The 15,038-nt window shown below is 50.4% G+C and overlaps 1 protein-coding gene across 1 annotated transcript; it reads right to left on the bottom strand.

Annotated features, from left to right (window-relative positions):
• Positions 1-1,367: 1,367 nt before the first annotated feature.
• On the bottom strand, positions 1,368-10,876 carry EXOSC2 (exosome component 2). Its single transcript, XM_047098188.1, has 9 exons — positions 10,754-10,876; positions 9,366-9,467; positions 7,654-7,699; positions 7,361-7,450; positions 6,005-6,070; positions 5,448-5,516; positions 3,894-4,070; positions 2,889-3,017; positions 1,368-2,350 (listed from the first exon to the last, which is right to left on the bottom strand). Exons 1-9 carry the CDS (start codon positions 10,873-10,875, stop codon positions 2,270-2,272), a joined length of 882 nt encoding a protein of 293 aa, XP_046954144.1. The 5' UTR covers position 10,876; the 3' UTR covers positions 1,368-2,269.
• Between the last annotated feature and the right edge of the window lie 4,162 nt (positions 10,877-15,038).

A 15,038-nucleotide genomic window follows, 5' to 3' on the forward strand; every position in this document is an offset into this window, starting at 1 on the left:
GGATCACATCTGCTGGCTGTCAAGAGATCTTGTTTGGTCTTCCACAGGGTGAGATTATGCTGCAGGGGTCAGTGTGGAGGCCACCTGCACCCGATCTAAATGCGTATCCAATCTCCATTTTCCACCGACCCACCTTCTGGTGGTGAACCCCAAGCCTAGACTACAATATTTTCTAGAGACGCACTATGCTCTTTTCTCCCTGTAGAACATTGTAGAATGATACTTTTGAGGACTTAAAACTAAAATCCAGAGCCCAGCAAATGCCTGATAGTCAGAAACCAATGTTGCCAAACACTGAATAAATCCCTTCAGGTTCAAATATTCATTAAAAGTAATTCAGTTCAGTTTGGGGCGCCTGGGTGGCGCAGTCGGTTAAGCGTCCGACTTCAGCCAGGTCACGATCTCGCGGTCCGTGAGTTCGAGCCCCGCGTCAGGCTCTGGGCTGATGGCTCAGAGCCTGGAGCCTGTTTCCGATTCTGTGTCTCTCTCTCTCTGCCCCTCCCCCATTCATGCTCTGTCTCTCTCTGTCCCAAAAAAATAAACGTTGAAAAAAAAAAAAAAAAAAAGTAATTCAGTTCAGTCTAATTTTGTCCTCACTTTTATAAAGCAAAATCAACCCATGAGTTGCTACAGGAAGTAAGTACCAGTGTAAAAATTTCAGCTTATTCCATTTTCTTTAAAACATGCAGTGGAATTAACACTCAACAAGGGCGCCCTCTAGTGGGCCACGGACGGTAGATCAGCCCGAAAAGGTGCTTTCAGACCTTCACCCTATTCCCATCTGGCAGATAATTGCCATTCTGTATATACCGAAAGTACAGCATAGGCTGGCAGCCTGGGAGACACCAAGGGAGACCAAACTTTCAAAGAGCTTACAAACGATCCCCGCCCAAACTCAAAACCAAACCAGGGACTTCGGCTTCCCCCACCCCCTCCCTTCCACAAAGAGGCATCCAGCCTGGCATGTGTTCTGAACAAGATGCCAAGTGAACAAAACTAAAGTTACAACACAGCCTATGGAACATTCAGTTGTCTGGAAACTCCTCGAACAGATGATACACTCTGGAAAGCCAAAAAAGAGGTAAAATGATACCCCTGAGTCACGTTACAAGGACAAGAAACATACTGTTGCTCAAGAGCTGAGCTATAGTTCATAACCGTCAAAGGCAGTGTTCAGTCACTACCGCTGAAACTGTCCTGGGTTTACATTTTCCTAGGCGACCCAAATGGAGTATTGAAGGCCTCTGTCAGAATCTGTATCTGCTAAACCCTCCTTCAACTGGACTCAGCTCTCGTTACACAGGACACGAGACCAGAAAGTGATGTTAACACATTTATAAATATATAAAAATAGTTCACTACATATGTGAAATAAAATAGCACTTTATAAAGAGAGGGCTTTTAAAAAAAATGTTTCCCCAAACCTGAATCAAAGTACCCTCTTTAGATAGTCATTAGGAAAACCGATGCATGGGAATTCTAGCATTCCTCAGTGAGAATTCCAGCCTCTTGTTTTTCGCCCTGAATTATGCCAAAGTTAATGCATTACTACTTCAGCTACAGGATGAAGACAGCTTTTCTTTTCCCACCTGCATTTGTTTCCATGTTCCTCACAGCACCCAGAGCATTCGTTCCATTATCGATAATTCAACTTCTTACAAATCACCCTAAAGGCAGGACAGATTAAGGCAGCCTGCTAGAGATGTACTCACATCTATCACCAGAAGGATCATGCAATGGGAAATAACATTCCAGCCAAGCAAAAGGCTGCTTGGTTAACTTTATTCTTCTATTCGACTGCTGGGTTGACGTCACTAACTATATTCTTCAATATCGTACTTGTGCTGCAGAGGTGGAAAATGAGGCCAAAACGGACAATCTGGGGGTCAGGGAGGCTGTGTTGTTTATAGGGGCAGTTTCATGGGGGCTTTGTGCCTTGTGAACTGATGGTGAGTAGAAGACAAAAGATTCTCCGTATTATTCGAGGATGGGAGGCCACTTGGCTGGAACACCACGTGCTTTGAAAGGCTCGAAACTACCCCTAGTGCCGGACTCTGCAGGCAACCTAAGGGACTGGCAGTACATTCCCCAGGCTTTGCCTTAGAACAAGAGAGAGCAGCCCTTTGGGCCGGAGGCGGCCCAGTGTGGGTTAAGGAATGAGTTTCACGGTTCTCCGCTGAGCCACACTTGGGGACCACAAATCAGCTTCTTCAGTTTCAAGAACTGCTCCACTCAGGTACACGCAGTCCTGTCCTTCAGAGGCCTCTCTTCATCCCTCCTGTTCTAAAAGCCTCTGGCGCGTTTCCATCACTATTTCCTCCATTATTTCTGGCTTTAAGATGTCTTTGATCTAAAGAAGAAAAGGTATTTGCTCAGAAAAGAAATCAACCATAAGCAGCCATAAGCCAATCCAAACGCAGAAACCAAGCATGGCTACCATAAACCCTCTGTACTCCTTTCATCTGTCAGAGGCTAAGTACTGCGAGACAGGATCTGCTACAACCAGCTTAACAAGTCATCAAGAATCCATGGTATACAGTGACAGGAGCAGAGACATTCTCCTGGCATTCACTAACAAGCTACAATTTGGGATGGGCAAGACGAAGTCCTGACAGCTGATGTCATACACTAGTCCCCCCAGGGGCCCCCACCCCGCCCCCCCAAATCCTCGGACTGACACTAGACGTTGAGGACGTTACAAGCATCTTGGGGAAACATCTACCGGCCACCCGGGAGGGCTGTCCGCCAGATCGGGTTCGTACCGACGGACACGGTAAAGGTATCTGGGAGACGTGCTTGCTATCACTGAGCAAACATGGGAGCAGACGACAGACACGCGACGCCGACTCACAGACCGATGGGGAAAAGGGAAGGCCCGGGCGGAGTACCTGATGTGGAAGGGACGCCTCATAGCAATACAGGATACTGGTATCGTACAACATCATCCTCTGAGTGACCAGCGAGACGATGCAGTTCCGAAGCCGGGAGATCACCTCTCGGTCAGCGAGGGAGACAGGCTACCAGCAGACGCAAAGGGAAAATAGAATCAGAACGACAGTAAGAGGACAGTCCCAGCAAGTCACAGAAATCACTTCTGATTTAAACAGTATCAACTCTGGGACTCCCAACCAACCAAACGGCTAGCTCCGAGGGAGATGAAGACAGATGACCCTTCAGTTGCTGTTACCCTGTAACTTGCTACCTCTGGCGACAAAGATCAAACCAGTTCCATTCCATCTCTTGAGAAAAAGAGAACGCATGGGGTGCCTGGGTGGCTCAGTCCGTTAAGCGTCAACTTCGACTCAAGTCATAATCTTGCGGTTTGTGAGTTCAAGCCCCACGTTGGGGTCTCTGCTGTCAGAGCCCACTCCGGATTTTCTGTCCCTTTTTCTCTCTGGCCTTCCCCACTGGTTCTCTCCCTCTCCCTCCCTTCCTTCCTACCTCCCTCCCTCTCTCTCTGGCTCAAGATAAACAAACTTAAAAAAATAAAAAGAAAAGGGGTGACTGGGTGGCTCCGTTGGTTAAGTGTCTGACTTCAGCTCAGATCATGATCTCATGGTTCGTGGGTTCGAGCCCTGCCTCGGGCTCTGCGCTGACAGCTCGGAGCCCGGAGCCTGCTTCGGATTCTGTGCCCCCCTCTCTCTCTGCCCCTCCCCTGCTTGTGCTCTCTCTCTCTCAAAAGTTAAGTAGTTTTTTAACGTTTTTCTTTTTAAATAAATAAAAAAGAGAAAGAGAAAGCAACAATGTTCATGAAGACATCTTGACGGAGACCCACACTAACGCGGACGACAGCAACCATATGGTTTAGAAACAGCCAGCCCGCCTGTCCCAGAAGCACAGCGAAGACTGAGCACCGCTCCGCCACGAGGGCAGCAGCAGCAGCGTTTCCTCACCTCCAGGTTTGCAGTGAGGCCCCCTGCATCCTCTTCTTTGTGGCCAGGCGTCGGGTAGATCCAGATGAAGCCGTTGGTGCCCAGAATCACCGACGCACCACACGGCAGGTCATGGAAGTGAGTCTTCTGCCGCTTCACCAGGGAGGGGGACACCTGGACCAGAACCCCCTGACCTAGCTGGAGGAACACAGCACACACGCGAAGTCACCGCAGGGTCACCCGTGCAGTGCGGGAAGAGCGGACCACAGGACGCGCGTCCTCGCTACGGCAGAGGCAGGGCCGCTCCTACCAGCAGCCTCAGTCACGGTCACTGGATGCACACACACCGGAAACATTCCCGGAGAAGGCTTCCGGACGCAGAGGTGGTTCATGAGGCCGGAGAGAAGGGGATTTTCCATGCTCTCCTCCCACCTTCCCATCATCCCAGGGTCGCCCCAGCAGTCAGAGCAGCTGGAGCTAACGAGGACGCGAGCCCGAGCCTGTTTCGGGCCAAGGCGCACTGTCCCGTTCCACCTTGATCCCAACCACCTACCTTGCCCGTGAGATGCGTGCCGCCGGGCAAGAGGACTGGCCAAGGGCGGGGTGCAGATCCACCCCGGGTCCTGGCAGGACCGCTCCAAGCCCCCATCCCGCTGAGGGAGGGTCTGCAGGACCCAGTCCCGTGAAGGTCGGCACACGCGGTGCAGCAACTCTACCCACTTCAAGGCTGTGAGCGTGGCTGACCGTGGCCGCTCCACCAGGGAACAGTCTTCTGTTCCACTCAGGAAACAAAAAGGTTCACCCAGATGAAGCCAAGAGACTAGCGAGTCGTAATTTGTTTTAGAAAGTATGCTGTCGGGGCGCCTGGGTGGCTCAGTCGGTTGAGCGACCAACTGGGCCTCGGGTCATGATCTCGCAGTTGGTGGGTTTGAGCCCCGTGTCCGGCTCTGGGCTGGCAGCTCGGAGCCTGGAGCCTGCTTTGGATTCTGTGTCTCCCTCAATCTCTACCCCTCCCTCGCTCATGCTCTGTTACCTCTCTCTCTCAAAAATAAATATTAAGAAAATAAAATAAAGAAACTATGCTATCGTTAAAAAAAATAACAGCCTCAGTAACGTAACCTCATACAACACCTACAAGAAAAGCAGTGACATTTCATTTAGAGGCTCAAGTGGCAAACCAGCCCCTCCTAATAATGAATGATACCCATTTTATTGACTGGACATTTGTCTGGAGCCAAGGCCATCGGGTTTCAATGCACCACCTCCCCTCGCTCCCAGGACAGCCTCCACCCCTGGCCCCTGCGTAAAGCGGCAGTGCCCCCAGGAGGGAACAGACACAGCAGGGCCTCCGGGCCCACGGTCACAAGAGCTCTCCTGCCGCAACATCACCTCAGTAGCAGAAGTAAAAGCTGTCATCCGTTACACTACTGACCCACAAACCAGCCAGTGTGTGGGATGCCAGCCTGTAACGCTTAACTTCTGGGGTTCTTCAGGGCCGAAATCCAGAGCCTTGGAGATTCAGAAAAGGATTTGAAGTCTCAGCTAGCATACAAGAACAGCAAGAGTCCAACTTACTTTTCCGTATTTCAGACTCCTTGTGTGCAGAGACACCGCTCCATCAGAGAACACTGCCTGGACTTCCGCCTGGCCAGGGTGATAAAGGAACACACACTTTCACGTCACCTGCCTTCCCTGTGTCCCTGATCCTTCCTCTCCTCCTTCCCTCCCATCCCCAACAGTCCCACTCGCAGCCTTAGACAGACCCAGAGAACATCAATGGGACCTAATCTCTCTCCTCCTTGGTTCTCGTGAATATCTTGACACGAACAACACCTTTTCTACTCCCTGGATCAAAGCTAACGTGGCCGTGAAAAGTGGAGTCTGGCTTAAGGCACGGGCCACCGCAAGTTACAAAACCCACAGAAAGGACTTGAGGCAGCAGGTCTGAATAAGAGCCGGAGAGTCTGGTTGGGTTAAGGAGGTGGAGAAAGACTGCAGCGGAGCCCCTGGCCTTGAGCTAGGACTCAGATCCCCGCCAGGACATGTTTCTCCCGGTGGAGACATAAAATTTAAGCCCCATTTCCCAGTTCCATGTGAAACATAAAGATGCTGTAATGCAAGGTGCAGGATACACTGATAAGGTCCCCTTCCTGCAAGAAACCTCTCATGGCCAGCTCATCTTCCGCAGATCTTCTCCTCTGAAATACACAAAGAGATGACATTGCTTAAGTCAGACAGATCCTGCAGAAAGATCTCTCTCCACCTACTTTCTCTTTCACTTCCTCGGGAGACCTCTGGAACCACAGTATTCAAACACCAGAGTAGGTAACCAGTGTCACTCAAGGAAAACCAGAGCGATCGCCACTACTTTCTGTCTCACGGACCTTCCCACGGCTCCTCTACCCCTCTCCCACCCTCCTCTGGATAATATCCCAAGTCCTTCCGAGCTACTGAAAACGCTCCCAATCGTGCCCAGCCCACTTTTCCCCACTCACCTTCCGTGGCGGCCCTCCATGCTCCAGGAGGCCCAGACTACCTCCTGCCTGACTTATCTTTATTCACACGTTTCCCATTAGCTCAGATTCCCTGTGAAATTCTATCCATCCTTCAAAGATCAACTCCAGCGCCCCGCTTTCCGATGAGCGCGCACTCCTTTTGTACGAGCGCACGCCTGTTTATCCTTCCGACTGCCGGATATTTAGATCACTTATTTCGTTTCCCCTACTCATCTGTACACTCTTTCAGGAACTCGGTCATGCCTCCTTTATCTTGCGTTCTCTGGAGAAACTAGCACAGTGAGCCTCTTTGCGATACATGCTGGACTGAAGAGAAAGGCAAACCGTGGCATTTTACAAAAGGCTGCCCCTCAGGTACTGCAGTTGCCTGGAATAACCAAATGCCATTCAATTCATGCAAAGCTAATCTAAGCACAACTTTCCAAGGCACACATTCACTGTGCCAAGCTGATCCACCCAGGAAAGGAAAACGGGCACCAAGCATCTGAGAGCTTCTCTTTTGGGATCGCTCCCCACGGCTGTTCCAGATCCTACCACATACCAATTGCTGCTTATTTGGGGAGGCCTGGGCCAAGTAAAAAGCCTATGTGTGGGGCGCGTGGGTGGTTCAGTCAGTTAAGCGTCCGGCATCGGCTCAGGTCATTCTCTCCTCCTGGCTCATGAGTTCAAGCCCCCCATCGGGCTCTGTGCTGACAGCTTGGAGCCTGAAGCCTGCTTCGGATTCTGTGTCTCCCTGCCTCTCGGCTCCTCCCCGGGTCGTGCCCTCTCTCTCTCTCTCTCTCAAAAATAAACAAACATTAAAAAAAAATTTTTTTTAATCTTGTAACTGTAAAAAAAAAAAAAGTGTACGTGTAATCTAGACAGCAAACAAGACTAAAAGAGGCAACCTCACTAAAAGCAAAGTTCTCTAGTGGAGGAACAGACCCCAGCATTCTTGCTAGCAAACTACAGTACCGGCCTGGAGACCCTTACCAGCTCTCCTCCAGGAAGGTTCATAGATGAGAGAAGCAAGACTGAATCCAGCCTAGAGTTGGTCTCTACCTTCCACCTCTTCTGTTGAACCTGCAGAGAAATTTCACAGTTGGACAGACTTCAGGGGCAAGAGCTCATATCATAAGCAACCAATAATCCCTACTACAACAAGCCAACTGTTTACCTCAAAGGGCACAAAGAGTCCAATGCAATGAATGCCCACTTGCATCACTACATAGGGAATGACTATCCCAGCTTTTATTTTGTAAAAACCCATCTGGTATCGACTTTACCTCTGTGATTCTCCCCACTACAATGTCTCCTACTTCACCATTATATCTGAAAGATAAAACAAAAGGTCGTCCATCAGTAAAAAGACCTCATCACAAGACCAAGCATCATTCGTGATTTCGGTTAAACAGGATGAGGGCCTTAATTACATACCACATTTAAATATGGTAAATTCACATAACTATGCTTTTTAAATTTATTTTCCCGGAACTGATAACTTCAAACATTCCTACATGTATAAAGTTTTCGTTAATTATTCTTAGACAAACCATTTATTCCAAATAGTTCATTAAGCCCGTAACCCCTACTTTGTTAATTACATGCCACCGATAAGCATGGAATATTTCCTGCTGGGCTCTGGAACATAGACGGCTTCTGCATCAGCAAAGGAGGAGGAGACTGAGACAGGACCCCACTCCACCCCACCCCAACCAGTCTACACACTGTCTCCTTCACCCACAAGGTGCTCACCTCCGGCCCCTGTGTTAGTTACCTATCCCAATTCTAATGATGAGGTGTTCCATGCTGAAGGCTCCGGCCGTGGACCTCTTCTCTCTTAGCCCACATTCACCTCTTGGTGAGCTCATCCAACCGAATGGCTTTAAATACAACCAATGACTATTCCGTCCCGAATTCCAGACTCTACTCAACTGCTGGCTACGCAGCATCTCTATTTACGTGACTTAGAGGCATTTCCAAATGTCACCAACCTAAAAGCAAAGCTTTCCAACGGCCCCCTCCCCAGCTCCCGTCAGAAACTGGTCCCCTCCCAGTGATCACAGTCTCAGTAAATGGCAACGCCCTCCCTACAGTTGCTCAAGTCAAAAAGCTTGGGAGTCCTTGGAAGATCCCTTGATTTCTCTTTCTCTCTCTCTCTCTCTCTCCCTCTTCCTCTCATGCTCTGGGACAAGTCCAGCAGCTGATCCTACTGGCTCTACCTTCAAAATATACACGGAAATAAAAGGCATCCCAATTGGAAAAGAAGTGACACTATCTCTATTCACAGACATGGTCCTACATATGGCAAATCCCAAAGAATACAAAATCCAACACTGTTACGGGATGAAAAAAACAAACTCAGGACACAAAATGTATGCAGAATCAACCACTACTCCTCACTCCTACCGACATCTTAGTCCAAGCCGCCATCGCTTCAGATGATGAAAACAGTCCATTAATGTGTCTCTCTAAGCCTGCCCCTGACCCCCTCTCAACACTCCTCCAGAGTCAAGAGAAGTCAGACCAGGCCCCTCTTCTGCTCCACCCCTTCCAGCGGCTTCCCAGATTATACATAGAGTGGAAGACAAAATGCTTACCGTGGCTACAAAGCAGGCTGTCTGCCCACCTCATCTGCCCCTACGCTCTCCCTTGCTCGCTCTGTTCCAACCCTACTGGCTTCCTTTCGGGAGCTAACCTTTATGGAGCCCTTCTCGGTAGTGCACCCTGCACTAAGTACTTTACATGTCCTATTTGAATGAATTCCAATGAAAATCCTACAAGGTAGGTCATGCTATTATCCTCATTTGCAGAGGAGGCGACCGCGGTTTGGAGAGGTCAAGTAATGTGGGGAAACCTTTGAAGCCCCCACTTACCTATAGTCATCTATACCCCTTTCCACCGTCATGTTCAAAATCGCAAACCTACTGAACCGCAGACCTAAGGCAGGTGGGAATGAGGGGAATGACACAAGAGAATACACACCTTTTGTTCTCACCTGGTTTTCAAGGCTTTCACACAGATCAACTTGTTTACCCTCTCCACGGAGCCAGCCACAGATGCAATGAGCTTCTCTTCCCCCATGTAAGTTCCATGGCCCCTGTTACAAGAGTAGGATACAAAGAATACACTTGAGATGACCTCTCCTTCCAAGAACAAGGGTATTCCTAACAGGATCCTCCCACTGTAAAGCCTGGCTTCTCTCTCTGCCCACAACACTCCTTCTTTAGAGAGCTTCACGGACATCTCTTTTGTCTTACCCCTGTCTACTCAAATGACACTTTCTCCATTAGGCCCACCTTGACTATCCCATTTAAAGTAGTCCCCTCACCATGCTGCCACCACCCCCACCATATCTCCAACCACATTCCACTGGTGCTGCTCAACTTTTCATTTCCCCCATTGCAGTTATCGCCAAACATACCAACTCATTCGTTGGGTTCATTGCTTATTATCTGTCTCTGTTGAGAGATAAATTCCACTAGGACAGAAGTTTCCACTCTGATCACAGTTGTACCCCAACCACACGTAATTTAAATATATGTTGAATTCAGGAAGGAAGGACTGACACTTAAGATTCCCTAGGTTCCAATAGCCTCAAACTAAAGGGTTAAAGCGCAATGCTATAAATGCTGTACTCCCCTCCTCTCCAAAAAGTCTTACACACCATTGGTGTTTATCTCTGATGGTGACAGAATGGTGAGTTTTGCTTCTTTTCTTAATTATCGCCTCATCTAATCCTCGCTTCCCTATCAAACAGTTACTGTTATTATCACCATTTTACAGATGAGAAATCTGACGATGGAGAGAGAATACAACCAATAATATGTGATGGCGCAGGGCTGGAACCTCAACTGTCTGGGTCAAGAGCCTGCTCTCTTAACTACACATATTGTACTGCCCTCGGATTCGAAATGTATATTTGGGTGCGTGCGGCACAATATATTTCTATGCCCTGAGCCCAAACAACTGCTGATTCCAAAACCGAGCACCTGGCTAAGCGATGTCGCTGAGAGAAGAGGAGACCAAGTCAGAAATGCCCACAGTCCCCTCAATCTGAAAACTGGAAAGGGGTCTCTGCTCCTAACCCCCACCCCCAGGGTTGCAGGTCTCCAAAGAAGAAGAAGAGGAAGTCTCAGAGATCAGGGTCTCAGGCAGAGCACCCAAGAGTCCTTGATACCAGAGCTCAGGACAGAAGAGCTTCCAAGGGCTGAGGCAAACGCAGATGGGGACTATTTCCGAGCCCAAGGACTCAGAAACAAGGGGACTGCGATGCTCAGATGTGCCCTGCGTCAGGCGGTTACTTAGGTGCAAGGGAACAGAGGCCACGTGCAGAGAGCCCAGCAGCCGCCCTGTGGGGCCCCGAGTCCCCAAATCCCCACGCACCGCATGAATCCCGTGTCCGTGGTGATCGTGTCCCCCGGAACTACCAGGTGTTTCTTAGTATCGCGGTCCAAGCTCTCGCTAAGGGGCTTGCGAGCGACGGGAAGCCTCATCTCCATCGCCATCTTGGCGCCAAAGAATGGCGCAAGCGCAGTCCGGCCGGGAACCGCGACGTCCGGCTCCGCGATTCCCTGTGGTCGCTTGGAGGGGCGGGGCGGGGCGGGCCTCGGAGGAGCCGCCAATGGGAACGCACAGCCTGGTGGCCATGTTGACTATTGGCAACCATTAGGCTAACATGAAGGGAATGAGGGAGCCGAGTTTCCATTTTTACTGTTGGCAGGGCTTCACCTGTGGAACTCTAGAAGCTCCGGTTGGATGGCGTTTGATTTACCAAAAATCTCTCATAATCATCATCCCGTTTATTGTTTACCAGGTAGATAATTGAGAAATGGGCCTGTGAGTTTCCTTCCAACTCTAAGTTGCTAAAATGTGATTCTTGATTCTTTGGTATGAGAGAGCTTAGTAGGATGGGGAGTTGGGACCTCCAGAAAACACTAGCTGGACAGAAAAACGAGGCCCTTTTCATACTGTTCCTCGTAGCCCGGTATTCTACGTTACCGCCTCCTCGTGGGTGCTGGTTCAACACCAACCATCCGCATCTACACACAAACGGTGCTCCAGATTCTGGTTCTGTTCTTTCTTGACTTCTTTTGAGTGAGCTGGGTTACTCTGACTTAAAAGGAAAACCGCCTAAGAAAAATATGCAAACCTTGCAAGGCAGATATATTTTGCAGGGAGGGCAAGTACATAATATAAAGATCTTGGCTTATATTTTCTCACACAACAAATTGAGCCCTCTCTGTGTGCCAGGAGCTGTTCTAAGGATCCAGTGGTGGACAGAGGGATGTATATGTGGCTTTATCTCGGCGTCTGGTTTCCTAGGAGTGTTTCCCTCCTCCCTTCTCCCTGCCTCCCACCACCCTCTCCCTCTCCCCTGCCCTGCATGGTTTATAGCATCCACAGCCTCAGGGAATTGGAGCTGATGATGCTTTATGCACAGGGACCCTAAAGGGGATTAAATGAAATAACTTGCACCAGCCTTGCACACTGCGTTCGGTAAATCAGATCCATTGTCTCCTGAAGAACCCTCAGACCAGGGGCGCCTGGGTGGCGCAGTCGGTTAAGCGTCCGACTTCGGCCAGGTCACGATCTCGCGGTCCGCGAGTTCGAGCCCCGCGTCAGGCTCTGGGCTGACGGCTCGGAGCCTGGAGCCTGTTTCCGATTCTGTGTCTCCCTCTCTCTCTGCCCCTCCCCCGTTCATGCTCTGTCTCTCTCTGTCCCAAAAATAAATAAACGTTGAAAAAAAAATTAAAAAAAAAAAAAAGAACCCTCAGACCAGTTGTTTGATAAATCTCCAAAAAGACATTTCTTTCTGAGCAAAGCTCACAACTACATCTGTCAAGAAAGCCAATCCTGCAAGGTGGTCAAGGATATACATTCCAGGGCTCGGTGAGTCATCTGCCAAGCGGGCAGGCCACACACGCGCCCTTCTGTCTGGCAGAGGAGTAGAGCTACAGTAGTGGGAGAAGGGTCCATCTGTTGAACCTGGCCTCAGCCATAAGAGGGCAGTGGTGTCCTTTGAACCAGGGTAGCTCAGTCAGCTAGGGAGCTGGACCTGGGAGTGCCCCTAGGCCAAGAGCAGGGTGCTCTCGACAGCATCCACTTTCAGGCCAGAAAGGACAGTCGTAACCTCAGTCCCTCCCGTTGTCACATTGCTCTCACACGTTCAGCCAGAGCGAGCTTTTAAAAGCGCACCGGGTTAGGGGCGCCCAGGTGGTTCTGTCGGTTAAGCGTCCGACTTCAGCTCAGGTCATGATCTCACGGTTCGTGGGTTCGAGCCCCGCGTTGGGCTCTGTGCTGACAGCTCAGAGCCTGGAGCCTGCTTTGGATGCTCTGTCTCTCTCTCTCTCTCTCTCTCTCTCGCTGCCCCTCACACTCTGTCTCTCTCTCAAAAATAAATAAATATATATTTTTTTAATTTTAAAAGAAAAGAAAAAACACATCAGGTTAACCCACTTGCCTGCTCAGAATACTTCTGGCAGCTTCCCTTTACACCAAGAATAAAATCCAAACTCATCTTCCCTGGGCCCTGACTGTCTCTGGCCCCCCCACCCCCCCTGCCCTCCTCCCATCCCGCTCCCTTACTCACTCCACTGCGGCCAGACGTGCTGGTCTCATCTGAGTTCCACACCCACCACACTGGTGGCCCTGCCGAGCCCGGTATGCTTTGGGTGCTCTCTGCGTGGAATTCTCTTCCCTTCAGTCTTTGTGTGACTGGCTGCTTCTCCTCATTCAGACCTCAGTTCAAATATCACCTCCTCAGAGAAGTCTTCCCTGACCATCTTATCTGGAATAATGCTCTGTCGCCTTTTTATCACTCGATCCTTGTCTCATTTCCGGTCACTGCATATCCTCGTTTGTTTACTGCAGACTTCCTCCCCTAGAATGTGAGTACTCCCAGAACCAGAACCAAGGACTTGAGGTTTTGTTCACTGTGTATCAGTGCTCGGAACTGAGGCCCCTCCCAAGGTTAGCCGTGGCCTAGAGATAGTGCCCCAAGGGTGTGCCTTTTAAATGTAAACCGACCAATCCGGAGCCCAACCTCTCAATCACCTCCTTTCCAGGGCTCGCTCTGGGCCACTACCCACCTGCCCTATACCCCAGGATCAGGTACCAGACGAGTAGGGACAGGCTCTATGTCCCCAGAGCCCGCTGAAAATACTCAAACCAGCCCCGCCCCCTAAGCCTGCCTGTCCTGCCACACCCATCCCTTTCCCTGGAAACACTAGTAGAGGCTCCTTCCCACACCTTCTCCTTGCTTCCTCTGCCTCCTGAACCACCCCTGTGGACTGTGCCCTGCCTCCGGGTTCCGGGGAATTGTGAGAAGAGCAAGCTTCTTCCTTCGTGACAGTCGCTTCCTTGTTTGCGTGTCTTACTGTGCCTGATCAAAACCAATCCCGCGCGCCCCTGGAATAGCACGCGGTAAATATTTGGTGCGGAAGCGAATAAACGTATCCAGCAAGCACTGACTGTTACCAGCACCGCAGTGCGTGGCAGGGGCTACGGAGCCAGCTGCGTGGCTGCCCCAGCCATCGAGGCGCTCAGCCGGGAGTTCAGGGCCGAGCGGGGCTGGGATTTGAGCCCAGAAAAGAAGCGTCGGACGCTTGTGCCAGATGCGCCGAGGGCCCAGGTGAAGGTGAAAGTGAAGTCACCAACAAGGACATCTTGAAGAATGTGACAGCAGAGGCAGCAGGGACTCTGGCCTGGAGCCCACTGGCCACCCCCGGGGCTTCACCCTGTGTTCTATTGCAACGGGAAAAGCCACCGCAGAAACTTTCTGGTCAGAGATGCGCACAAAGATTTCTGCACAAGGATGCCCATCGAAGTATCACTTCTCCTGAAAACGTCAGAAACAGCCTCAATGTCTGCAGCGGTTTCCTTTTTTTTTTTTTTTTAATTTATTAATTTATTTTGAGAGGGAGGGAGAGAGAGACAGCACGAGTGGGGGCGGGGGGACAGAGAGAGAGGGAGAGAATCCCAAGCAGCCTCCGCAGAACCCGTCGCGGGGCTCGAACTCACGAAACCGAGAGACAGCATGACCTGAGCTGAAACTAAGGGTCGGAAGCCTAACCGACCGAGCCACCCTGGCGCCCCTCCGTGGCGCTAAGCTCGTCCACGACTTTTTCGATGCTTCTTCTGCCCCCTTGTATCTGGGCAGGCTTGAGACTGCTCAGACTGACAGCATATGTCGTCAGTGCCTCTGTGTCACTCTGGGGATGGGTCGGAATAGACCCTGCAGCTGCCAAGGGTTCTCTTGGAGCCCTTGTCTTTGAAGCCCCGAGCCCACGTGCAAGAAGTGTGACTTCCCCAAGGCAGCCACGCTGCAGGAAGCAGTCAGAAGGGGTGCTAACTGTCCACCATCCATAACTTTCGCCACTTTCCGCAGACACGCATCCCAGCAAGCCAGCTCTGAGGCGGGAAGGCAGCTGAAACTTCAGGACAGCTGTTCCTGTTTCAAGATATCCAAGGACAATGGACATAGCAAAGGGTAGGAGTAGAGTGCGTGGACAGCTGTCTCAGATGCCCTCTGCAGGATGCCCAAAGGAGCCACAACCCTTCTCACCCAGCAAAGGCATCCCTGTATTAACAACAGCTTCCGTTTATTTTTTTTTAATTTTTTAATATTTAATTTTGAGAGAGAGAGAGAAAGGGACAGAGGACCTGAAGC

Source organism: Lynx rufus, unplaced genomic scaffold (assembly GCF_022079265.1).
Source record: "Lynx rufus isolate CCGP_SWC_20201006 ecotype Redwood Valley unplaced genomic scaffold, mLynRuf1.p SCAF_44, whole genome shotgun sequence".
Classification (NCBI taxonomy): Eukaryota; Metazoa; Chordata; class Mammalia; order Carnivora; family Felidae; genus Lynx; species Lynx rufus.